This window comes from Haliotis cracherodii, unplaced genomic scaffold, assembly GCF_022045235.1.
Source record: "Haliotis cracherodii isolate W230 unplaced genomic scaffold, xgHalCrac1.p SCAF_2, whole genome shotgun sequence".
NCBI lineage: Eukaryota > Metazoa > Mollusca > Gastropoda > Lepetellida > Haliotidae > Haliotis > Haliotis cracherodii.
Window position 1 is genome coordinate 34,450,024 of NW_027266275.1, and position 27,110 is coordinate 34,477,133.

At 41.3% G+C, this 27,110-nt stretch overlaps 1 protein-coding gene across 1 annotated transcript in view; it reads left to right on the plus strand.

Moving 5' to 3' along the window:
• The first annotated feature begins 439 nt into the window (after nucleotides 1–439).
• LOC139468020 (uncharacterized) overlaps nucleotides 440–27,110 on the plus strand; it is a 145,778-nt gene continuing 119,107 nt past the window's right edge. Inside the window, exon 1 of the mRNA XM_071249681.1 lies at nucleotides 440–984. Coding sequence (XP_071105782.1) covers nucleotides 898–984 — 87 coding nt within the window. The 5' untranslated portion in view covers nucleotides 440–897. The remainder of the gene's footprint in view (nucleotides 985–27,110) is intronic.

A 27,110-nucleotide genomic window follows, 5' to 3' on the forward strand; every position in this document is an offset into this window, starting at 1 on the left:
GTTATGATGAATTGACGCTCTTGACATTAATCTCGTCTTTTCCGACAGCCCACCTCTCAAATATGCTGTTACACCCATTATGAATTAGATATTAGCCCCGTGCTTGCCTGGCACATTTGGCTTGCTGTATGGTCGAACTGATGGCTGACTGATGGTTAAACTCAAGCCGTATGAATTCACATTCGTTGGACAGACTTGCCGCTCAGGCTCCAACTGTTAGCGGACGCGAGGCTGCATATATCGCCTGACTAAACAACCACGCCCCGTGTAAGCAAACAAACTTTGCATCATGAATTTGCATGGCGTGTGCCGATCACAGCTTAGTGACATAAGTCGCTAGTCGACGCTGCACATATTAATAACCCAGATACATGGACTCAATCGTTCGATGCGTCTCTTTTCAGTAAACACAGCACACGCTCTCGGCCGCGGGAGAACAGCACACGCTGTGAACTGTTCCCTTACTTCGTCACAACAGAGAGGGAAGTGATCTCAGCTGCGACGTGATTGGTCAGACTCGGAGCGGTATTCCCAACAGTTCGAGTTCACAGTCGGGGTATGGATTGAGGACCGTCTACAGTACTTCACAACAGTCATTGGGGGTCAATGTTGACAATTTATGATCGTAATTTGGTGGGGTCCGGCTCTCGGTCGGACCCCCAAATACCTGCCGATCCACCCACATGGATTACTGCACCAAGGAGGGAGCATAAACTACTTACAGTTTGACAATTCAAAAATATATATGCCGGCGTTCAAGTGGAATCGGTTCGGATATATAGCGGGTAGTACACCCAGTGTTCTTGAATCCAAGACTGTTGGTGACGACCGCATGAACGCCTCCATCTACCGACCCGTGGGTCCACTACTGTAAACTTATTGTGTCGCCGTCTTGGTATGGCCAAACTCTACCCTAGGGTTAAGACCGCGTCAGCTGTTCTAGAGCTACTCCTCCTTGTGTGTGTGATACTTATCAACGCCAAAGTAAGTAACGACCGGCCGGAATATGTCATAGCTTCTGAATCTCAAGTACGTGGATATACCTCTAAACATGTTTTGTGCACCAGCATACCGAGGATTTACTTACAGGTTTGCCTCGACACCGGGTGTCTTTTATGTCAACCCGCTATAATTGCTGGTTTAGCTTGACACCTGGTGTCGCATTGTCTTTCAACCCCGCGATCATTTACAGGTTTATATTGACCGGGGATTCTTATTGTCTTTTAACCCTACATTTATTACAGGTTTGCATGGACACGGGGTGTCTTCTTGTCTTTAAACCGTGCTGTAATTACAGGTTATCTTAACACCGGGTGGCACATTGTCTCTCACCCCTGCGATTATTACCTGTATGTGATATAGGAGTTAGTGAATACGCGATCCCTGATGTGATGCTACCTTCACGAATTTCCTCATAGCGTGCTAATGCTCGTGCTTTTATTGTAGTACAAAGACTCGCTGTAGTAAATGTTCATATCGTCTATGGGAATTGAGCAACGCGAGCCGTGTATTTATAACTAAACTGCATGAATGAACTATAACAACTGTGTGGGCCATCATCACGTCTTACGCGGATCAGATAACATGCATATGACGTACAATCAGCATATTGACATCCTGTTTATTTGTCACTGGTAATAATTCCAAAATGTTATAATTAATTCAGAGTAGAGATTATTATTATTATCGTTATTATTATTATAATTATTTCTGCATGTGTTATTAATATTAGCATTATTATTTAGCAATTCTGTTCATTTCAAATTCAAATGTGAATTTTGAATTTTCTGAGTGTATTTGGTCCGCATTATGAATCACTAATATAAGGATAGTAATAACACTCCTGATGATGTTGATGATGATGGTAGCGATAACGACAAAGGGTCACCGTCACATCTTATACTCAGTCGCTTACATACATGAATTGATCATATCCTCCTCTCTAAAAGTGCGCTGTGAATATGTCCGTCGTGAATACCCTACACCTTATTCCCCAAATACTAACCCCTCCCCCCCCCCCCCCCCCCCTTCCCCTCCCCACACAGACACATCAACAGACACTTGATCCCTGTAGCTAGCAAATCATACCACAGTTCAAGCACAGGAATGATTGTACCTAAACGCCAATGTGTCCCAATGATCACTTTTGTCAGCGTCTGCCCTTGAAGTATGAGCCTGTTCGTGGACCTCGGACGCCTGGTACCGTTGTCCACCACGTGCTGCTGGGGCGCAGGGTCTAAGATGTCGGATCCCACAGTGAAGAGTACCGACAACTTATACACTTATGTATCATAATGCTGCGGAATATAACGATTGTTTATGTGTGTTAATAGGACGCATACGTCCCTCTTCTTTGTTGGTTGGATTCGTCAGAACAGTTCTATCGCAAGGAACTGGAGACTGGCCTTCATTGATGCGGAGTGCTTACTCGAGGTTTTTTTGTACATTCTACAAGTTTCAACTTACGCAGAGAGGGAGTGGTGTGCGTACTCGAGTTACACACCAGCTCTCAGCGTTTTTATCCCTGGCTGTGCTAGACAGAATGTTGATGGCTGGTAACAATATAAGCAGTATCGACCGAGGAAGTGTGAAGCCCGAACGGCCACGACCTTGTCCGCAATGGCTGAAGCCACGGAGAGAGGGTGTGGTCGCTTCCCAACAAAACATCCTGCGATGAAAAAGCATTACCGCTAGATCGAGCTGTCATATCCGGCGAAATGGCTTATATCGTCTGCTTCACACAAACATACGTGTAATGCGAGCCGTCTGCCTCTATACAAGAAGTCCTGCCTCTCAATCCCCCCCCCCCCCCCCCCCCCTCCGCACCATGTCCAGCTTGTGTTCCGCTAATGACCCAACCCCATGCACCAGTGGGTATTTAAACGTCACGCCCCTTTCAACTCCCGAAACCTCTGACCTCCATCCGTTATTTTCTGATTGACCCATATGTATATAAACTTTTAAAAAGTTCTATCACGGCACATGTATCCATGTTTATTTTGAAAACAGTCGAGCGCGAGAAAGATTCCCATGCTTGTGAAATGGCAGACACATTTCGTTTCACACAGCATAACGACTTTAGCGTGATGCTCGCTCCTCACCGTTCATAACGGTTTATATTCATAGCTACAAAGGCTGCTTTTGCACTGGGAAAGCTTTGAGGCCGCTGTGGCCAAATCTGTGGCTACGCGAATATTTTAACGCACGTATCTAGAGTATGTGGGTGTGGCCGTGAAACAATACAGACTGCCACTCGCCGCAACTATTAATAGGAGCTAGTTATTAATCGGGCTGTGTAACGCTTAACGGAGAAGTATGCGACTAAGCGGAAAGGAGTTATGCCATGTAAATTGCTCGCTACAGTGGCCGAGAGGTCACAACACCACTTCTTTTCAACATTTTTAGCATATTTATTAATATTTCCTATTCACATCAATTGATAACCCACACATAAGATAACGTCTTTTCCCATTAGATTATCGGGGTGCATATTCAACGTACTTTTAGATAAGGACAACGCAGTAAACTACGGCTCACATCCCTAAAACCGAAATTTCAATTCTCTAGATAACCGTATATTGAATATCTGGATATTGGCGATATTTTGATTTAAGTCATCCGGTGCTATAATGATGTAAGTATCTTTCAAGAATTAATAACAAGATGGAAACCGTCAAGACTTAATCACAGGCAATATTTATAATGGACCCACGATTGTCTACATGATGATGTTATTTGTATAAAAACACATACCATGTCTTTTCTGAATAGATGTATTCATATTACTTTTTGAAGAAGAGAATTCAACATCGTAAAATCTTTTTATTTAAAAACAATTGCTATAAGGCGGACATAATGATTCAGCAGTAATTCAGTAATGAAAACACGTATTAAAGCCTGCTGTATATCAATAAAACACCGTGGAGATGTATTGTTAAGCTATTGTTAACTTGTCATTGAAATTGCATGTTTTACCCCGTTTTTGTATCTGGCCAATAGTCAAATGGTGATCGTTTATTATTATTGCTACAGGTATGTTTGAAAACTAAACAAACTTAGTTTGAAAAACACTGTAAGACCAGAATAAATGTATTAGATTTTAACCCCCGCCCGCCTCACAACCAAACATCCCGCTCCATAATTTGTTCGTCCCCCAGTACATACAAGAAATATCGCTGTGTATTTTCCTTCGTTCTTTACTTGAAGAAATACACGCAGTCCCAACAAACATGAATGTTTCATGTGAATCACGACCGGTAAAGATCCGCGAGGTAGACTAGGTCTTCAGCAACCCATGCTTGCCGTAAGAGGCGACTATGCTTGTCGTAAGAGGCGACTAACGGGATCGGGTGGTAAGGCTCACTAACTTGGTTTGATGCATCGTATCACAATTGCGTGGATCGATGCTCATGATGTCAATCACTGGATTGTCGGTCCAGACTTGATTATTTACAGACCGCCGTCATATAGCTGGAATATTGCTGAGCGCGGCGTTAAACAACAAACAAACAACTTATGTAACTCACATCCGTAAGACAGTTAATGTGCCCAAACCCCTTGAACAGTTTGTTCAAAGAATATATAACATGCCTCCCGACTGACTTTTTTAAAACAACTGGATGCAAATGTGATAATTAATTTATTAAGCGGCGTAACACCGCACTCACCGAAGTTAAACGTCTTTGATCTTACTGATGGCAAACAGTTCTTGTGTAATAATACAATGCTTTAAGTACACGGTACTAATAATATCCCCCACCTGAGACGTTTTTTTAATACGAAAAATGTTAATTCTAAAATCAATTCTCTTTGTTTCAACACTTTGTTTTATTGAATGTGTAAAGTTTACTTTGAGATGAAGGTAACGGTACTTAAGGTGTGTTCCTTTGGGGTTACTTTTTGTGATGCTTTGAGGCGAAACGTTTTAAAAATATTCAACTCATGTTTTTGGGGTTTTTTTTGTAATAAAGATAACAGAGTTTAGGTTTACAAGATGAGTAGGGTGAGATTGACATGTGAATATACAACCTTTCTGGTTCCTAACATGCAGCTTGGCGTGTATACTCCCCAGGGATCGGAGAATACAAATTCACTGATCGTGGACCGGATGAGAATTGTACGCGATATGAGTACGCGGGAACTAAAACTTTACAAACGTAACCGTTTTCTTCTTCTTAAAAACAACAATAAATAATAATGATGATGATGATCGTGATTATTATTATTATTATTATCATTATTATTATTATTATTATTATTATTTATTATTCGTGACTCTGGGCTTGTCCACGGTGAAACAAAGTGGGTCGGTTACCCCAGACCCGATGGACTTGATACCCCGGATAATCGTGTCACAATTGAAATCCTTCACCGGATTTTCATAATTGAAGCCAATAGCATGTCCGCGTATTTATCCATTATTAATTAGCCGGTGTCGTGTTCTAGCGTCGGTGGCACAGGCATGACCATGCCATGCACTCAGTTGCCTTACTTGTCAAAATGCATTGTGTTCCCGAAACATACGCCCGTAATTATACTCTCGGCAGACAAAAGTCGATCGTGCGTCCTGTGTTCAATGCACACAATCTTTTTGATCGAGTTGTGATTAAATGGGTCTATTTCAGCCAATCGATGATCGATAGGTTAGCGATTAAGGAAATACAAATATGCGTATACATAAGATTGTTTTGTTTATGTTTGTTTGTATTTCGAGCAGGATTAAATGTTTGGTGTAGAACAAGGCTTAGGTTAAATGGCGTAGTATCATAAGCACAGATTGGACTATATAGTTTATGATAGTAGAAATAGGTTGATTTTTATCAAAAGGTTCGGTGGCACCATGGGGTATGCGTTCGCTCATCGCGCACATGGTCTTGGTTTGAATCCTTAGATTTATTTGTCAGATGGTTTTTGCGTGACATCTGGTTGCGTCTTGAAACTTGATTCAGTTGATGAACAGGTGACCACTGATACCAAGTATGAAACCATACACATTGTTACTAATGCACTCCACATAATGACCGCCACTTAAACTGACACCCTTGAATAGCCCTCTTAAACCGACACCCTTGAATAACCCTCTTAAACTGACACCCTTGAATAACTCTCTTAATTTGTCACCTTGGAATAACACTCTGACGTCATGTTCATCATACCCAGATGACGAATTAAATCGTTAATATAATCCCAAAGTCAGAGAAAGATCGTCGTGATGTAGCTGGGATATTGGCTACGGCGTTAATCAACACTCACTCACTCAGAGTATGGAGGGCGAATGTTTAAAATGGAATCATTGACGGTTTTCAAAAAGATATTTCTTGTTAATTGTTACGCAGTGCTCAATGTTAAGATATCTTTTGTCAGTGTTAATATATTTTATTTAAATATGTGGGTTTATCGCCATCTGCTAAGTCTGAGCACAAACGTTATTTTAGCCAACACAATCTTACCAGGCAAGGTAGGTAATTAAGTAGTTAAAAATAGTAACCTGTTCCTAATTAGAAAATCACGTTTTAAAAAAAGAAAAGAAAAAAAGATGAAGAGATTCCCAAAGAGCTAACTGATTTGTCCTGGTGTTGCTGAATTCTGTCTGTGAAAGATTATATATGAAATACCGGTACTACTAAATGTAGGTACTACTAAACAACTCAATGTTGCGGCCGGTGTGTAGACGTAGGTCTTCTACAGATCTGTTCAGGTTCTCGGTGTCTTCTCATTTTATCAGCAGCTCATTTCTCCTTCAGCTCATGTTGACTACGGCTCATTTTCTTAGCGTCTTATTTTGTCTAAAACTCGTTTTGTCAACGGCTCATTTTGCCTACAGCTCTGTTGCAAACATGTCATTTGGTCTAAAATTCATTTCGTCTACAATTTCGTCAACAATTTATTTTTAAAAATTCTGTCAACAGCTCAATTTGTCTAAAACTCGTTTTTGTCAAAAAGTGAATCAAATACCAGTGAATCAATAAAACATAAATAAAACGAAAATAAAAAGCTGTAGCAGCGGAGAAATCTGGTCAGTTCGTTACTTGAATGTCATCATCTTAATGGCTGTGAACATGTCTTAAAGGGAGGCTACACTCCACGGCACCATGCCCCTTCCCAGTCTAGGTTTGTACGTTGTATATGTGTCATGTTACATTGAAACTTGTCCCTCTTCTGTAAGTGATACAGTCATTGTAAGACTGCTCTATGTCATTATACTTGAGTAACCAGACTGAGAAGGGCGATCTTTGCGACTTGACTCTAAATTGCCAGATCTGCCAAATGACCAGGGCAAGGCCCCCTTTAAGATGAGAACAGTCAACTCCGCTGATCAGATGCAGTTTGAACGACGAGCAGGGTGAATCCTAGTCCTGCACCATGACCGTGGAATATATTTATTTTATGAAAAAAAAATAATCTAGAAATGCATACAAAAGCAAGTCTAGCCAGCTCAAGCTAGCTCTATTCCACATGATTCTGAAATCAGCATAGGGAATTTTTTTATTTTTAGAGTCAAGAAGGATATTGTGTAATATAAGATTTCAGAGACTAAATGTTAGTCTAGGTGAATCCCTGACTGTGTATATAAAGCCGCACTATTCTGTGGTATATCAGTGTGACGTACAATCGTTAACTGTTTCAAACTGAATAAAGTATGTGAGAAGACATGAGAAAACATGAGAAGACCCATATGGTTATCACAGCTGCTTCGCGGAGGCCTTTAGAGCATTGTACGATGACACATAGTCCACTAGGTCACACTTTCTAACCAGCCGATCCTCATTTTCACTCAGAGGAATCAAACGTTACAATTCTTAACATGGCCATTCATTTCTTTGACCCGCTTCCATCACTGATTTCAGTGGTCCATTCATATAATATTCACTACTCTTTTGCTTTTTAAGGCCAATGGAGTTTCTTTCGACCGATTATTCTCTGGTGTTTACGTTTTATTGTTCCACATATTTGAGAAGAGTGTTTGTTTTTTTGTTGTTTAACGCTGTTTAAATAATCGAGCTTCGACCTACGCATTTGGGATACGATGACATGAAGTCAGTCAAGTCATTAAGCCTGGCCACCTGATCCATTAAGTCGTCTCGTACGGCAAGAGATTGCGAGGATCTGTATTCTTTCAGTTGTTTTACGCCGCAGTCAGTAATACATCTTAGAAGAGGTTTCTCAGATAATTCTTTTGTGTCATCTCAGATAGTCCTTCGGTGCCTTCTCTCCATAATCCATCAGTACCTTCTCTTCATAATCCGTCGGTGCCTTCTCTTCATAATCCTTTGGTGCCTTCTCTCCACAATCCTTCAGTACCTTCTCCCCATAATCCTTTGGTGTTTTCTCTATAATCCTTTGGTACTTTCTCTCCATAGTCCTTCGGTGCCTTCTCTACATAATCCATCAATACATTCTCTCCACAATCCTTCGGTGCCTTCTCTCCACAATCCTTCGGTGCCTTCTCTCCATAATCCTACGGTGCCTTCTCTCCATAATCCTTCGGTGCCTTTTCGCCATAATCATTCAGTGCTTTCTCTCCATAATCCTTCGGTGCCTTCTCTCCACAATCCTTCGGTGCCTTCTCTCCATAATCATTCAGTGCTTTCTCTCCATAATCCTTCGGTGCCTTCTCTCCACAATCCTTCGATGCCTTCTCTCCATAATCATTCCATGCCTTCTCTCCATAATCCTTCGGTGCCTTCTCTCCACAATCCTTCGGTGCCTTCTCTCCATAATCATTCCGTGCCTTCTCTCCATAATCCTTTGGTGCCTTCTGTACATGATCTCTCTGTGCCTTCTCTCCAAATCTCCCTGGGCATTCTCTGCTTTTATAACCCAAATACAATTTGTATTAAATACTGAAAGGTCATAATTCCTTTCCTTCCATCTGGTATTTTGAAATTTTTTATTAACTCTACTGTATTGTTTGACATGTAAATATCTGTCATTTTTTAAAAGTCCTTTAGTCAAGCATATAGACAAGAAACACGAGGCCTCAGCAACCAGTACACTCATCAACTATAGGGCGTGTCTCTGATGGGATGGGGGGTGGGGGGGGGGGGGGGGGGGGGTGGGGGTGGGGTATCGTACCTCTTGACATCCCTACAGCACTAATGGATAAAGCACATTTGCGTATATTTAAAAAAACGGTATATAATTATCAGCTTAGTTTCAGGTCCATTCGTCCATGTATGTGTTTTCAAATTTTCAAAATCGAAAATTCATATGGGATTTACAATTTGTAATTTGATCCAATGATGCTAAAACCAGCCAACAGGCGCCCATGGCTTTGTTTCTTATGCTATATATCCACCTTTGACAGAACCCGTGTTTTCCTGTAATGTTTCAACCCAGATTCAAATGCAGAACTGTATCTCATTTCAATGTGAACATATTTGAGTTATTTTCTTAGCTTTAAATTGCTTTCAACTGCTCCGCCAGCTCAAAACGGTTCATTGGTGTCCGGGGCCTGTTTGCGCTGCCATTTGTGGTCGGGGTTTCAATGACGTCAAACAACCATCAAACGCAACGGGAGTGCACAAACAATACATACGATTGTTTAGGTGGTTGATGAAGCCCTTCACATTTCTAGCAAAGGCAAACGTATTTGTAGACGTGCATTCCACTGTTTTTTGTAAAAGAAATTACGTATTTTTATGTAGTGGCTTATGGTTTATCCGTACAATGGTTTAGCTATTGCGTATATATCACAACTACGTGAAGTATGGTGAAATGGGCTTAAGCGTCGCGTTCAAGATTGTTGCATTTACATACCTACGTCCACACAATTGGAATCGATGACATGCATTAACCAAGTCAGCGAGCTTGACCACCCGATCGCCTTAGTCGCCTCATACGGCAAGCATAGTCGCCTTTGACGGCAAGCATGGGTTGCTGAAGACCTATTCTACCCCGGATCTTCATTGTGTGACGTCAGTGCGCCAACTGCGTTATACGAAAAGGTTGTACTTTAATGATTTAACTTCTAACTTTATATTTTTTTATGCTTATAAGTTATGGAAATATGTATGCACGATGTAAATATGTATTCATAAAAAAGTAGCTGCATGACATTGTGATCCGGCCAACGGATCGAACTACCGACCTTCCGCTCTCAACTTTTGGTGCGTCAGCACTATATCCGTGGCTTTCACAATTACTTTCGTCAAGACCCTTGGAGATTAGGGTAGAAAAGGTCTTTCCCCGATTAAACGCCCGGGCGTATATTTCTTTCAGACACTCTTTACTCCCGACGTTCAATCGCAAAGATAGTAGATCCGTGAAGATAGAATAGGTCTTCAGCAACCCATGCTTGCCGTAAAGGCGACTATGCTTGTCGTAAGAGGCGACTAACGGCATCGGTTGGTCAGGCTCGCTGACTTGGATGATGCATGTCATCGTATCCAATTACGTATATCGATGCACATGGTGTAAATCACTGGATTGTCTATCCCAGACTCGATTATTTACAGAACCCCATCATATAGCTGGAATATTGCTGAATGCGTCGTGAAACAACAAACCAATCAACCAACTTTCGTCAAGCGTTGACTATGCCTCGTGTCGTCACTGTGGGAAGCGCCATTGTACCCAAAATAACTTACTGGCTTGGTGTATATAGTGTCCACATTGTTCAATAGTGTGCTCACAAAGATGGACAGTTTACTCTCACGACAAAGTCAAATAGTTACCGAACGCTGTATCAAGACGCTAATATCGATTTCAGCTTGCAGTTATTTACAAAAGGTTCCTATAATTGATCTGTGTACGGGAAGTATGACGTACTATGAAACTTGCCGATACAAAGATTGACACGTTTTAGCGGTCTTTATATCACTGTGACAATGTTCTTGATGGTTAATAGCATAACGCTTCTTTGGTATTGGTCCGGTTAATGGAGAAAGGTACGTTTTTTTCCGTATAGAAGGATGAGAATGATTATAATGCCAGCACGAACACAACTGAGCAGTTCTTTGACCGAGCTCTACAATTCCAAGAAGCCAACGGGTTTGTTCCTGTACAATTTCGAAATTATGGTCGATTTCTCTGTAATGTTCCCATGGTCATGTGAGATGTAACATTTACCGACGTGAGACAGACTGACTGTTTTCTTTAGTCAGTGTTCGGTGTACGTTCTTGGTCGATACTTCCAATCCATGACGTCATAAGATTTCTTTGCCATAAATACTCAGTTCTTAATCTATCTCTTTTGTTTATAAATCTTTAAATGGCTCTCCCGTATTAGGCGACTATGCTTGTCGTAAGAGGCGACAAACTGGAACTGGTGGTCAGGCTCGCTGACTTGGTTGATGCATGTCACCGTATCCCAATTGCCTAGTTGGATGCTCATGATGTAAATCACTTGGTTGTCTGGACCAGACTTGATAATTTACAGACCGTCGTCATATAGCTGGAATATTGCTGTGTGCGGCGTTAAACGACAAACAACAACAACATTAAATAGCTGAATATATATGAACTATTTGCGTCATTGTGAACCCGTGAAGATCCGGGGTAGAATAGTTCTTCAGCAACTCATACTTGCCGTATTTGGCGACTAAGCTTGTCGTAAGAGACGACTAACGGCATCGGGTGGTCAGGCTCGCTGACTTGGTTGATGCCTGTCATCGATCCCAATTGCGTGGATCGATGCTCATGATATCAATCACTGGACATAGTTGCCGTGGGAATATTCTTTGGACATTTGTTGTTTAAGGTTGAATCTCAATACAATATGTCACGTTAAACATAACAACAGCAGGTCTAAGACGCAGCTTTTCGCAGTTACGTCCCTTTGTCGTGTCAGAATCCGTTGATCGTGGGTTGAAATCCCAAATAAGATCTGGTTATGATTCAGGGTATGACAGATCCTTACCAGTGCTCACCCCCCCCCCCCCCCCCCCCCCCCCAATAGATAAATAAAATAATTAATTAAAAAATAAATAAATAAAAAAATAAATAAATATAATAAAAAGAATAATAATGATAATTTAATAATTTTTAATAATTAACAAATATATATATATATATATATATATATATATATATATATATATATATATATATATATGTTAATTATTAAAAATTATTATCTATCCATCTATATATATATACATAAATATATATATATATATAAACAAAAATCAAACAAAACAAAAACAACAAACAAACGCCCATACTAACACACACAGCAGACTAGCCGTCATTTGACTTTGGTACTGTTCAAAACAGCAATACACCAATTCGCTTACCCACTTACATGTTGAGAGAAATCGTACAGGGTGTGGTTGCACAGCTGTCACTGCCGAAGCCGTTTAACAAAACATACAGATGTTGCCAGTGTGTTTCATCCCCAGGGGATGGTGCGTTGTTACACTGTAACAATAGGGCTGGATTGCCCCACGTTTGAACGTAAAACATGACAAGATATTCCACAAAGGCTATTTCAGTGTGCGAGTAATTCGTCAAGCATTCCGGGAGATGTGTCACTTTTAATGACATATTTATGTCAAAAGGTTGACACTGCCTCTGTTTTAAAGATGACAGATGTATGACGTCATTAACGTTATAGATGTTCAGCCCATGTTCGAGGCGATGTACAGAAGTAGAAAAGTTGGAAGGTATTTCTTAGTAGGATGAAGTTAAACTTTTCAATTAACAAAGTTGACTTTTTTATTACTTCTATGAGGGGGCACGGGTGGCCCAGTCGTCTAAGGCGCCGCGATTCGCTGTGCAGAGTTGCGTCCCTTGGGCACGCCAGAAACCTATGATTGTGGGTTCGAATCCCGGTTCGCCCCGATTATGTTTCTAGGTTTGTCAGCACCATACCCGTGCTCGTGGGTTTCACCGAAGTGGTAAACGTCTGAGACCTGCATCACTTCGGACTTTCCTCCCACATTAAGCTGACACGCCGTGATATAACTGGAATACTGTTAAAAGCGGCGTTAAACCAAACTCACTCACTCACTCACTCACTTCTATGAACATTCGCATGCGGCCGGTCGCGATACGGTTCCATCTTCTGCGATCTTGACACTACAAGAACCATCATCATTTCCTATATCTACTTAAGGACAGTGCTCCCTTAAGGTCAACGTGTTGACACTTATTGATAGTCTGGGGATGGGCGTTTCGTTGAACAAAAACTCGTGAATCCTTTTATCTTCTTTATCTTGCTAATCCGTTTAAGAAAACATGACCGAGCTTTCACTACATTCTTTTCCTAACAAACGAACAAACAAAGAAATAAATAAACAAATAAATTATTATCATACATTTTTACTGGCACTGTTTATTTTAGCCAAAACTGGACCAGGAATTGTTTTCAGTTCGGCGTAATATGCAAACTGCCGGGCTACTGGCTTCAATATGCAAGGGGCTAAAGTATACAGAAGAAGAAAAAAGAAGAAGAAAATTGTTTTATTAGAGTGTCACATGCTGCAGTACAAAATATATGGACATATAAACATTTCATTAAAAAACAGCACCCGGCCAGTTGGCCTACGAGACACTAATTACATAATGGTACATTTAAAATATAAAAAAGAGAGAAAAAACAAATTCTCGCAGCAATCTCATACAGAACACTCGCAGCAATCTCATACGAAACACTCACGACAATCTCATACATGTCATACATCTATACACATATGCGTCCATATACACACAACCTATTTCATCAATCGTGTATACTAACCTACATGTATAACCAGCATACATACTAACATACCAACCTACATACATACCTAAATCCATCAAACATAAATCAATCCGTATTATACATACACAGGTCCATCCATACCTATGTCCGTTCAAACACACCTCAATCCAAATATACTAACACACATACAACAACCATACATCCATACCTATATCCATCCATACACATATCGATCCATATATACAAACACACATACAACCATACCTATATCCATCCATTCACACATCAGTCCATATATACATACACACATACAACCATACCTATATCCATCCATACACACATCAGTCCATATATACATATATGAGACAACAGGTCAACTTTGTAACAACTTAGTACTTTTGGGGGCAAATCCAATTGTCAAGTGTATATACTCTCTTTTGCCCGTCAGTCTTTCTGCATTATGATTATCAATGGAAACTAAACGCATCAGATTGAGGTTTCAAATGCTTCATTTAGAGCTAGAACAACTGCCCAAGGTAATAATTGAGTGCTCTCACTTTGGAAAAGGGTGTTGCTGCAGCCATCAGATGAAGCTATCAACTTCGCGGATGCAAAACGCCTACTCCGAAACCTTCAGGAGTATCCCTTTAAGCTTACCGAACCATAAAATTAGATCGTGCCTCGCGCAAGACGAGACTTTTCCAATGCTGGGGGATCTACGCTTGTTTGTCGAACTCTGTCAGATGCTGATAACGTCAGCACGTCTTGCACGTGCTCCTTTGTCATCCTGTGCGGGCACCAATCTATCAAGTTTACTGCCGTTGCCAATAACGTCTGTAGCACCGATATCGTAAAACAGGCGCTTTGTTCGACAGGGTCTTACAAATATATTGCGGTGACGATATTGATAGTATGTATAAGATCACGAGTGAGTGAGTGAGTTAGGTTTGGTTTTGCGCGATTGAAAAAAGTATTCCAGCCATATCAATGCTAGGGACACCAGAAACGGGATTCACACATTGTACCCATATGGGGAATCGAACGCTTTAACTACTTGGCTACCCCCTAGAAGATCATGAATTTCTAGATGTAGCAAACTCGAAGTCTCTCATGCACACCTCAAACCGACCGCCTCCGTGGTCTAGTGGTAGAGCGTCCGCCCGGAGAGCGGAAGGTCCGGGGTTCGATCCCCGACCGCGTCATACCTTAAGACGTTAAGTGATGGTACTTGTTGTTACCTGTCTGGTGCTCGGCATTAAGGGGCTAAAACAAAGACAGGTCGGGTCGGAGTCAGTATACTGTGTCTGAGTGGGGTATTCATGTTAAACTGCGGCATGGTATCTCAGTGAGCTAGCACTATAAATCAGTCCGGACTAGTACAAGCAGCCACACAAACACACACACGTACATGCACGTCGCTATATAAGTGCAATAATCTTGGACGCGACGTTAAACCCCATTTCACCTCACCACACCTCAAAACAAGAAATCCCAAGCAAGCGTAAATCACTTCGACAAGTCAATGAAAAGTAAGAGATTCTGTGGGCTACATTATAATATATATTACAATTTAGCCAAAATAACCTTCAAGAAATCCTTTCATTGCCGAGCCATATTTGTGTAGTCACTGTATGTTGATACACTGCTTGATGATGGCTGTTAAGGAGGCCTTTGAGGCCTTTGATGTAGTTGGCACTGTCAAACGTGATGCAGTATTTCGACGTGTTTGAAGTACTGCACTGTACCAACAGGAAGCCTACTCAGCAAACTTACATAGAACAACCACAGGTGGGGCAAGAGACGCTCACCTTTTCGAAAACACCTGGTTTAATCACTATTTAATAGTGATTCATAAATACATGCTTATGATGTAGTCGGATTCGTAGACTGTTTTGTAGTATTATTTTCAAAACAAGTTCACAAAGCATCTTCATCCGAAAAAGAATTTCTGAAGTAGTCTGAGAGGCAATAACGGCGACGGACGTTTCCCAGACTCTCACGCCTATAATGGCCACTTAGCTATCTTGGTGAGTGAGAATCTCTTGATAAGAGTATTGAACCTATAGGCCAACTTGTTGCTTGATCTGGTAGCCCCCAGTGCCCAGAGGAACTGATAGTGAAGGCACTTTACAGAATGTGTAGTCACTCTGATGTGTATCTCTGGGTGGGAACCCATTGCTCCCTTGTACCTAAAACACTGGGGCCACTTGACCTTGTACGGTGTGTCTGAAGCCACTGTGGCACACCTTAATGAAGCCATTTCCAACCTTTCGGTAGCTATATTGTACGTTGCGTATTGAAGCCAGCGGCTATATTGTACGTTGCATATTGCAGCCAGTGGCTATATTGTACGTTGCGTATTGAAGCCAGTGGCTATATTGTACGTTGCGTATTGAAGCCAGTAGCTATATTGTACGTTGCATATTGCAGCCAGTGGCTATATTGTACGTTGCATATTGCAGCCAGTGGCTATATTGTACGTTCCATTAGGAAGCCAGTAGCTATGTTGTACGTTGCATATTGAAGCCAGTGGCTATATTGTACGTTGCGTATTGAAGCCAGTAGCTATATTGTACGTTGCATATTGCAGCCAGTGGCTATATTGTACGTTCCATATTGAAGCCAGTAGCTATGTTGTACGTTGCGTATTGAAGCCAGTGGCTATATTGTACGTTGCATATTGAAGCCAGTAGCTATATTGTACGTTGCGTATTGAAGCCAGTAGCTATTGTACGTTGCCTATTGAAGCCAGTAGCTATATTGTACGTTGCGTATTGAAGCCAGTAGCTATATTGTACGTTGCATATTGCAGCCAGTGGCTATATTGTACGTTGCATTTTGAAGCCAGTGGCTATAGTGCACGTTGCATCTTGCAGCCAGTGGCAATAGTGTACGTTGCATATTGAAGCCAGTGGCTATATTGTACGTTGCATATTGAAGCCATTGGCTATAGTGTACGTCGCATATTGCAGCCAGTGGCTATAGTGCACGTTGCATATTGAAGCCAGTAGCTATTGTACGTTGCGTATTGAAGCCAGTAGCTATATTGTACGTTGCGTATTGAAGCCAGTGGCTATATTGTACGTTGCATATTGAAGCCAGTAGCTATATTGTACGTTGCCTATTGAAGCCAGTAAATATATAGTACGTTGCATATTGAAGCCAGTAGTTACCTTGTACATTGTATACTAGAGCTAGTAGCCAGCGTGTACGTTGCATACTGATGGATCGAACCCCGGACTTTCCACGGACGCTCTACCTCAAGACCACGGAGGCGGTCCCTTCTGTAAGAGACAAACCAGGTTCCGTTGTACAAAACAACCTATGTTAAGGTATGGGAGTAACGATCACCTTAGCGCTACGATCGCTTTGCACAACGGCACCCTGGTATTTTAGTCAGAGGCATCATCTAAGGTGCCTCAATCCCTATGCAGAGTTACATCCCTTAGGCGTGCCAGAAACCTATGACCCTGGACTCGTATAACGGTTCTCTCTGATTAGATTTTTAGGTTTATCAGCATCATACCTGAGCTTGTGGCGTCACCAAAGTGGTAAACGTCTAAGACCTGCATCACCTCGGCTTCACACATCAAGCTGACACGCCGTGATATAGAGACTGTACAAAGCGACGTTAAATACATCTCACTCACTCACTCAAGACACACTATTTTTTATGTAAAGGAAGGAACCCAATAATTCTATATTCTTGTCATTTCTTTTAGGACACCCATCATGTCCAGCGAACAATTATATTGTTTCGTTTTGTTTGTTTGTTTGTTTGTTTGTTGTTCAACGCCGCACTCAGCAATATTCCAGCTATATGACGGTGGTCTGTAAATAATAAGAGTCGCTTTTTACGGCAAGCGTGGGTTGCTGAAGACCTATTCTACCCCGGATCTTTACGGGTCTTTTTGGTTTGTTTCTTAATACCTGAAGCAAGATTTTAAACAAAAAAGAATCCTAACAATTTATTGCTGTCAGCGGTAAAACGATACTCGCTCATATCATTAATGTCGATCGATTAAGATGTCCTCTTGCGCATGTGCATGTTAACGCAGTGTCATTCATTATATTGAGACACGGGATGACGCTGAAGCCACGTGCTACCCACTATCACAATGTCAGTATTAAATTATCCTCCATTATCCAGGGTATAATATATCCTTTTTATCATGATTAAAAAACTAGGTCTCGGAAGTGACGTCACCATCTCCATATCCCAAATTTAGCACAATATTTCTCTCGTTCGTGAGACTAATTTGATTGGACGGCTATTTTAGCTTCGTAACACATATCTTGGCTCGGAAGTGACGTCACCATGTCCGTATCCCAAATTTATCACAATATTTCTCTCGTTCGTGAGAGTAATTTAAAGGGACGGCTATTTTTAGCGTCGTACCGCTCATTTAGGCTCAAATAAAAGCCATGATAGCGAATGAGTCCAAGCTATTGATATGAGTGGAGATATAACACAATGGATACTCGAGGTTGTGATATTTTGTTGTAATGTGTTTTCCACATGTCGACTGACATGAATCCGTTGTTGTATCATATTGCCTCTCCCAAAAAGGGAACGCTGCACGTAATGACCTCCACGTCCTACCAATGGGATATAGTTAATGTCATGTGATGCTGCCGTAAATGTGCCCTGTGTATACCTTCCTGAGTAACAGTACGGGCTTAGCTGATAGCATTAACATGACGTCAAGCGAGTTCACTTCCTCGTTAGTTAACAGCCTCTATTGTTCAGCGATCTTCCATTTACGAAATCGAGGAAAATCCGGAAAGAGAACAGTGTTTTGTTATTTTTTTCCATTGACAATTTTAAAACCTGTATTCTGATTAGTCTGCCAGTGGGATTGATGACGTTGTTAAGGTGAGACAATGCTTAATGTCCTACCCATTTCAGAGTACCGTATTTCCCCGATTAAACGCCCGGGCGTATATTTCTTTCAGACGCTCTTTACTCCCGACGTTCAGTCCCGACGATAATAGATCCGTGAAGATCCTGGTTAGAATAGGTTTTCAGCAACCTATGCTTGTCGTGAGAGGCGACTAACGGATCGGGTGATCAAATGGGTAGATAGATGCTCATGATGTCAATCATTGGATTGTCTGGCCCAGACTCGATTATTTCAGACCGCCGTCATATAGATGGAATATTGCTGAGTCCGGCGTTAAACAACAAACAAACAAACAAACAAAAGAAAATAATGGGTAAAATTCCGAGTATAAAAACTACCCAGCGTTTCATCGAGACCCGGTTGTATCTTCTATGTCGTCGTTTAATCGAGGAAATACGGTAGGTCTAGACATTGTACTTCGTGCCCTTTGTGAAACTGAGTCAGTGTCTGTTTGCTTTCGGGCAAGTTTAATGTGTTAAATTGATATTCATGATTTCAGACAAACAAATTCTGTTTGATTTGGGGCAAATTGTAAGTGTTAAATTGATAATACTGATTTCAGACAAACATATGGGGCTTACATCATAAGCAATTGGGATAACATATCAGGTATCAAAGTTTCATACAAGTCATTAAGCCCAATCTGTTTGTCTGAAATCATGAATATCAATTTAACACTTGAGACTTGCCCAAAATCAAACAGACACTGATTCAGTTTCACAAAGGGAACGAAGTACAATGTCCCGACCTACCGTATTTCCTCGATTAAACGACGACATCGAATAAACGCCGGGGTCTCGATGAAACGCCGGGGATACGATGATATGCATCAACCATGTCAGCAAGCCTGACCGATACCATTAGTCGCCTCTTTTACGACAAGCATTTTGGCCTTTTACGGCAGACATGGGTTGCTGAAGACCTATTCTGATCTTCACTGGTGTGTTTCCGTCAGAGGAACCTGTGCTAACTTGCGTGTAAGGTATCAAATGAAATTTACAGGTTTCAAATTTGCACGGTGCCAGGTAGTTTATATCAACAATCCTTATAGGAATATATTTATTGGATCATTTCCATTGAATGATTCGACCAAATTAAAATTAAATTAGATTTTAGCTTGAAAATGCAACCATAAATTGTCACAACAGCCACAGAAAACTCAACTGCATCTCTAACAGCGCTGTAATAAGAAAAAAACGCGTTTAACATTTTTTCTCGATTGCGTATTTATGTTTTTGAAATGTTATACAAACGGATTCATTGTTGATAAGAGAAAGGTTACTGTCACACGATCACAAATGTACAATTTGTTTATGTTAGATAATTTTTCATTCCTCACAGAGTTATCTAAATACATCCACATGTCAAGTATGCATAATTAATTTTATTTGAATGACGGTTTGGTTTGTTTATTCTCTCGTTTCTTATCGTTGTCTCATCGGAAAGGGCCTATCCACGAGAAAGGACTCCGTTATTGAGAAGGGGTGTTTATGTTCGTGTTTTTCCCCCATCATATTAACCCGTCAGGATTCTGGATAAGAATATATATTAGTTCCTAAGCAACCCATGCCTGTCGTAAGAGGCGACGAAATGGTCTTATCCCAATTGCTTGGATCGATGCTCATGGTATTTGGAGACCCCTGTCGCATAGTTGGAATACTCAATGGGGCGTTAAACAACACACAAACAAACAAAATCCAATCACATTACGTCGGGGACGACATAATGGGTTCATTGTACACATGCTGGGAATCGAACCAGGGATATCGACGTTATGAGCCATCGCTTTGACCACTTGGCTAACCCACCGCGTCGCTTTATGATGGGATAGAGCCGCTAAAACAGTTTTCAAATTATAAATTATCACTTTTTTCATATTGTTTGACACAGTAGCCACAACGCAGTATTCCCTCCATATCGTAGACGGGGCCTGTAAATGATAGAGTGTGAATTCCACGAACAAGTGGTTGATATGATGATCACCGTCACACGCCCTCTGGGTACGATGACACACAATCAAGTCACAAAGCCTGCCCACCCGATCCCCATTTTAGTTATATTTTCTCCTTTTCCAGTTGGGTTAGTGAGAGAGTGAGTTGGGTTCAACACCCCTTTTAACAGTATTCCAGTTTTTTCACGGTGTGTCAGCGTCATGTTGGAGGAAAACCCGAAGTGATGCAGGTCTCACTTTGGTGAAACCCACGAGCACGGGTATGGTGCTGACAAACCCAGAAAGATAATCGGGGCCCATTGAAGTCGACTGTTCAAACAAGCATGAATGAATTGTGTACATTGTCGCATAAGAGTACCGTAATTCCTCCAATAGACGTCAGTCCTTCAATACACGCCGGATTCTAATTAACGCCGGGTCATACAATCTGGTGTAAAAATATTAGACGCGGGCTGATTAATAATGGCCGTTTCCTGCAAATGTACCCATTATATGACTAGAATTTGGGAGTACGTAAAGTATTGAGTTGCCACTGTGCAAGCGTTAAACAGAATAGACGCCGGGACAACGGTTTCCGTGAAATTAATAGACGCGAAGCGTTTAATAGAGGAAATACGGTATGTCCTTTTACGACAAGGGCATAAAACAACATTGTAGTGTACTTGTCATAGTAAATTGAATTTCATCAGTGATTTCAATTAGATTATTAGAAAGTACGTTTGAAACCTGTAAATTGAAGGTAAAGCGTGAATTTGTCCGAAATGTGTGTCATGTTGTTTGGGCTGACGTTATGATTATTAGCGTTTAGAGCAGTAGGCAGCAATAGACGAACCGCACCACTGTGAATGTTGATTAGGGCGTTAATTGTGCACGTGTTGTATAATCATATTAAAAATGTGTTTCTCAGCAGGGAAGAAATCCTACAATTACTCCTGTTATAGGGTGTTTACTTTACTCCACTCAAGGAATGCACACTGCAGAAAAAATATCAATATATTCAGGCTAAATAAGAAAATATGTTTCAGGAATCGGCGCGTCACTTTAAACCTTGACGGTCAGTCATTTCTACTGCCAATACGTAGTGAATGAGTGAGTGAGTATGGTTTTTACGCCGCTTTTAGCAATGTTCCAGGAATATCACGGCGGGGGACACCAGAAATGGGCTTCACACATTCTACCTATGTCGGGATTCGAACCCTGGTCTTAGGCGTCACGAGCGAACGCTTTAACCACTAGGCTACCCGACCGCCCCGCCAATACGTAGACAAAATACATGTAATGTTCAAATTTCCTGAGTCATATGAAGCATACTCCGTTATCCATAAACTAAAATGCTTCACAACTGGCATTGTATTTAAGGTGCGAGTTCAGTGTGATCTCAGTTGTGTTTACTGTAAAAATCAATATCAGCCTGTGACCAAATTCCAAAATGAAATGTGTACCATGATATATATTCAAAGCTTTCTGAGTATATATTATTATTGAAAGCCCACTGTAAACCAATTTTGACACTTCTGGAATAAGATCGTCACAAGGTCATCATATACGATCATCCCAGATAAATTTAGAGTTGTTTAGATGGTTAGGGTTATGAATCCATAACTTTTAAGAATCGGATTAATTTCTGACACCCCTTAGATTGGCATTCTTAATTCTTTAAAATCGGATATATATATTTATCGGGGCCTCAATTATTCAAAGATAACTTCATTAACACCTTTTAATTTAATTTTGGCAAAGCATGCAAGGTCAAGGTCAAGCCAACTGCCACGTATCCTTGACACGAATATTGTGCGTAAGACCGCGGCAGATGAAAGTGGTCAGGGTTTGGTGCCAGCGTTGTAACTTGCGCGTTCCCCCTCGCCCACCTGGCTTTTCTTATCAGCCTGGTATTTTTAGGCAGTACACCTGAGACATCCAAGTCTAATATTAGCCTTCAGTTCGCGCCACGCCCCGCGCCTGACATCACCGCACGCGAGATTCTCGCGAGAAGAATGTACTGAGGGAGCAACTTTTTGACGTGTATACAAACCACATATTGAAAGTGCAGTTGTAAAAAAACGTATAGCTTAAACCATTCAATTCAGTCCTATTGTTTCAATAATCCCAAGAATGTTTAATGTGTAAGCCGAATATTTTAGTTAACACACTTGTAAATACCCAAGCCCCGTTGTGTGCGAACACGCCAATCTCCATCTTGTCGAGCCTGTAGTTTACGTTGAACAAGAGCTCTTAACACTTGCAATTACTTGTGGTACTGTGGATAGCTTTGCAGATCTATCTTACACACAATACCGTGTTTATTTAACGTGGGCCATACAGCTGTCTGACTGGTGCTAAGCATTAAAGTAATATTTGCCAATTCATTCAAGAGGGTATAAGTTTGTACTCCGGCTATGCGAGAACGCTGAAGCAATAGTGTTAAGAGCCCGTCTTCAAGTAACTGTACGGAGGGCAACAGAACTGGATTATTTCAATAGTGAATTGCCTCATCCTCACTTGTAGTTTCTAATAATACAATAAACATGTTTATCTTTTTTTTTGCAAACGTTATTTTATTTAACAGTTACTGGGACAGGGTATTTGACTTTAACTTCTGTTGGTGCCCGTGCAGTCTAAAATCGTCGTTTCTCCGTGTTTGTTTGTTGTTTTAACGCCGCACTCAGCAATATTCCAGCTTATATGACGGCGGTCTGTAAATAATCGAGTCTGGACCAGACAATCCAGTGATTGTCATCATGATCATCGATCCACCTAATTGGGATCAATGACATGCTTCAAACAAATCAGCGAGCCTTACCAACCGATCTCTTTAGTCGCCTCTTACGACCAGCTTAGTCGCCTTTTACGGCAAGCATAGGTTGCTGACGACCTATTCTACCCCGGATCTTCACGGGCCGTTTCTCCATGTGAAGAGTTGCGTCGCTTAGCTGTGCTAGGATTATCTGTTGGTTCGACTCTCTGTTCCACTCCTGCGTGTGGGACGTTAAAGAGGTGCAACCTTACGACAGGCCTGACGTTGGGCTTTCCTCCCACGTCGTAATATAAGGGAAATTCAGATCAAAGCGGAGTTAAACCCAATTAATTCATACACCGAGATTTCTTTGTTTTGTTTTGATTGATACTTATAAAATTGTTTGTTTGTCTGTTGTTCAATTGCGAGCAACGTTCCACCGTGGGGAAAAGATAACCGGAAATCAACCAAGTCAACGAGCCTGACCACTCTGGCCGCCTCTTTGGTTGTTGGGGCCGTCGGGTAGCCTAGTGGTTAAAGCGTTCGCTCATCACGCCGAAGACCCGGATTCGATTTCCGACATGGGTACTATGTGTGAAGCCCATTTCTGGTGTCACCCGCCGTGATATTGCTGGAAAATTGCTAAAAGCGGCGTAAAATCATACTCACTCACAGAATACAGGTTGCTGTTGACCTATATTCATACCCGGATATTCCTCACGGGTGGATTCATAATTTGTTTCATTATTATTATTATTATTGTTGTTGTTGTTGTTATCAGAGAGATAAAACTGAAATAAATTTCATGGGGGTTTAAACTCACCAACTCATTCGCTCGTTCACTCAATCAATCACTCAGTCAATTAAGCAAAAAACCATAACCCATAACGTGAGTTGAGATGCCCTAATCTAGACTGAGTATGAATATTAAGACATCAATGTCAACACTTGAGGCATTATTGAGCTCAATGTGTCACTGCATCTGATTGATAGTGTTATTAATATTTATTTTACGGAGAGCTTACAAAATATTTTTACAGTGATTATTGATCTTTCCGTGTACTTTGTACGTGTTTTACTATGTACTCTGATAAACCCTGAACGCATGGTATTATACCCGAGGCAATGACAGAACTATACCTGTTTCGATATACAAGTATATATTATTTTCAAATGAAACTCAAGAGGATGAGATCAAATCCATATGGACTTACATTATATTCACTCGATAACGATGCCGCAATTTACTGTACAGGGTTGCGCCCCTTAGTCGTGCCAGGAGCCTCTTGTCACTGTCGCCCCAAGGTTTTGTCGGCAGCGTACCGAGTCAGTCTTTGAGCCAATCAGACGTCAGATTTCTAAAACGATTCGGAATTATTTCTTTACCACCTTGACTCGAAAATGTCTATTCGTAAAATGAAAACACACAGAGAACACAACTTTTCCTTCGATCGTACTCTCTTGCCTTGCTGCTCAGAAACGACAGGGTAGGTATATATATCTACAACAATATAATGGCGCGGATTTATTTTTTGGCAGTCGGAAATCCCCGATTATATTTGTTTCGAGATACCGAAATCAGACATTTTCCTCCGAATGTTTTGCTCAATCATGCCGATAATTTAGAAGCCCCGACGCTGATTGGCTCTTTCACGAGTTCACCTGCTGCGACGTCCTATGGAGGTGTGGTCAGATCTTCGCGTAGAGAGTTTTCGTATCGGGGTTTATTTTTACCTATACTGTAAGAAAAAAACGAGTTCATAAAAGTCGTATGTCTACCAGTGCAAATATCACGCTCACCATTGTATTGTTTCCGTCATCCGGACTGCATTATTGACGTCTTTCCAATCTTATTGTGAGGTAAGGTCGGAATGACGTCACGCTAAAAGCGACGCCATAGCTGAAAATTGTTGTCTTTCGACAAATTGTGGTTTTCTAGGAAAGCGGCGTTGACCATTGCATTTTTCTAAAGGGGGGCTGAAGAAATTATAACACTCACAAGTGTGTCATTCTGATTTTAGGAAACTAGTGTAAGAATCCATGTATTACACCCCTCTGGCTCGGGAAATACAAGAACTGTGACACTCTTTTCGTAAAATCAGTTTACACACACGCCCGTCGCATAATAATCTCTATACAAGATCTCAGATTAAAGAGATTGTGGTCGCTTTGGGCGTTTTCCCATATCGAGCTAACGACGCTATACAACTAAAACTAATGTCCAATGCTAGCTTAGATGTACAAGTCTTTACAAAAATCATTTAAGGAAATGGATTAGTATCCACACAGATACATTCCACAGATTCACTGCAATCTTTTTGTGATATAACAGAGAAGAGGGCATATATTTTCATCTGATCGTAGACAGTAAAATACCTGTGTGAAATATGTTGGTGGAACACAACGTTTGTGACGCTATTTGACAGCTAATTGTCAAACTCTAACTTCAAACATCAACGGAAACTGCCGGGCTAAAGAAAGTATACACCCATGTTTGATCGAAACAAACAAAAATTGACTATTCGATGGTGTATTTAAAACGGGCATCATAGTTCTGTTTTGGAGCTTAAGTTTGAAGTGATTCGGCGACAGTTTTCAACCGAATAAACTTTTGATACCTTTTGTAATGTTTTGGTCAAATCCAATTTTCAAGTGTATTCTAGATCTGTTTTTAGCAAGGCAGTTTATTACTGGCGAATTATTTTCATTGGCCATCCAACGATACAGGAAGAATTTCGATAAGCTTAAATCTATTACCGATATTTCTATCGAACAAGGAAATGTGCAACAATAACAAGCAAATCGACACATTTTCCTCGGACAAATAGCGTAATGTGGCTAGATTTCCCCAGTGTGAGTTACACATCCTCACTGTATGTTTGTCAGGCTTTAAAGTATGTACCTGTCCGCGTGCCACCGTGTTAGTGGGTGTTGTGGCAGTTTATGAGCAGCTGTTATTGTGTACGGGAAGGCGTAACCAGAGGAAGCCTTGACTTTATGGCAATAAACGTCATAAGAACACACCACTTGTAGTCATCATCGTTAAAGCAGCGATGGAAGTTTCCTGATCGTCTGACCCACTCTGAGGGGCAGCTTGACCTCTATTGTGGTGCAAAAAATTAAAGCTATCGGTCAAAAACTACTTATTTATTTAATTGTTTGTGATTGTTGTGAGATTGTTGTGTTTGTGCCTGTCCAGAAGTGAGTGAGTGAGTTGGGCTTAACGCCGCTTTTAACAGTATTCCAGTTATATCGCGGCGTGTCAGGTGGATGTGGGAGGAAAGCCCGAAGTGATGCAGGTCTTAGTTACCACGGTGAAACCCACGAGCACGGGTATGGTGCCAACAAACCTAGAAACATAATCGGCGCGAACCGGGAGTCGCACCGAACAATCTTAAGTTTCTTGCGTGCCAAAGGGACGCAACTCTGCACGGCGAATCGCGGCGCCTCAGACGAATGGGCCACCCGTGCACTACTCCTACAGCTCAGTCAATGTTATAACCCCAACGCCTACACCGACGTTTTTACCTCTAGACCTTCATCAACGTTATAACCCCAACGCCTACACCGACATTTTAACCTCTAGACCTTCATCAACGCTATAACCCCAACGCCTACGCCGACGTTTTAACCTCTAGACCTTCATCAACGTTATAACCCCAACGCCTACACGGACGTTTGTACCTTTAGACCTTCATCAACGTTATAACCCCAACGCCTACACCGACGTTTTTACCTCTAGACCTTCATCAACGTTATAACCCCAACGCCTACACCGACATTTTAACCTCTAGACCTTCATCAACGTTATAACCCCAACGCCTACACCGACCTTTTTACCTCTAGACCTTCATCAACGTTATAACCCCAACGCCT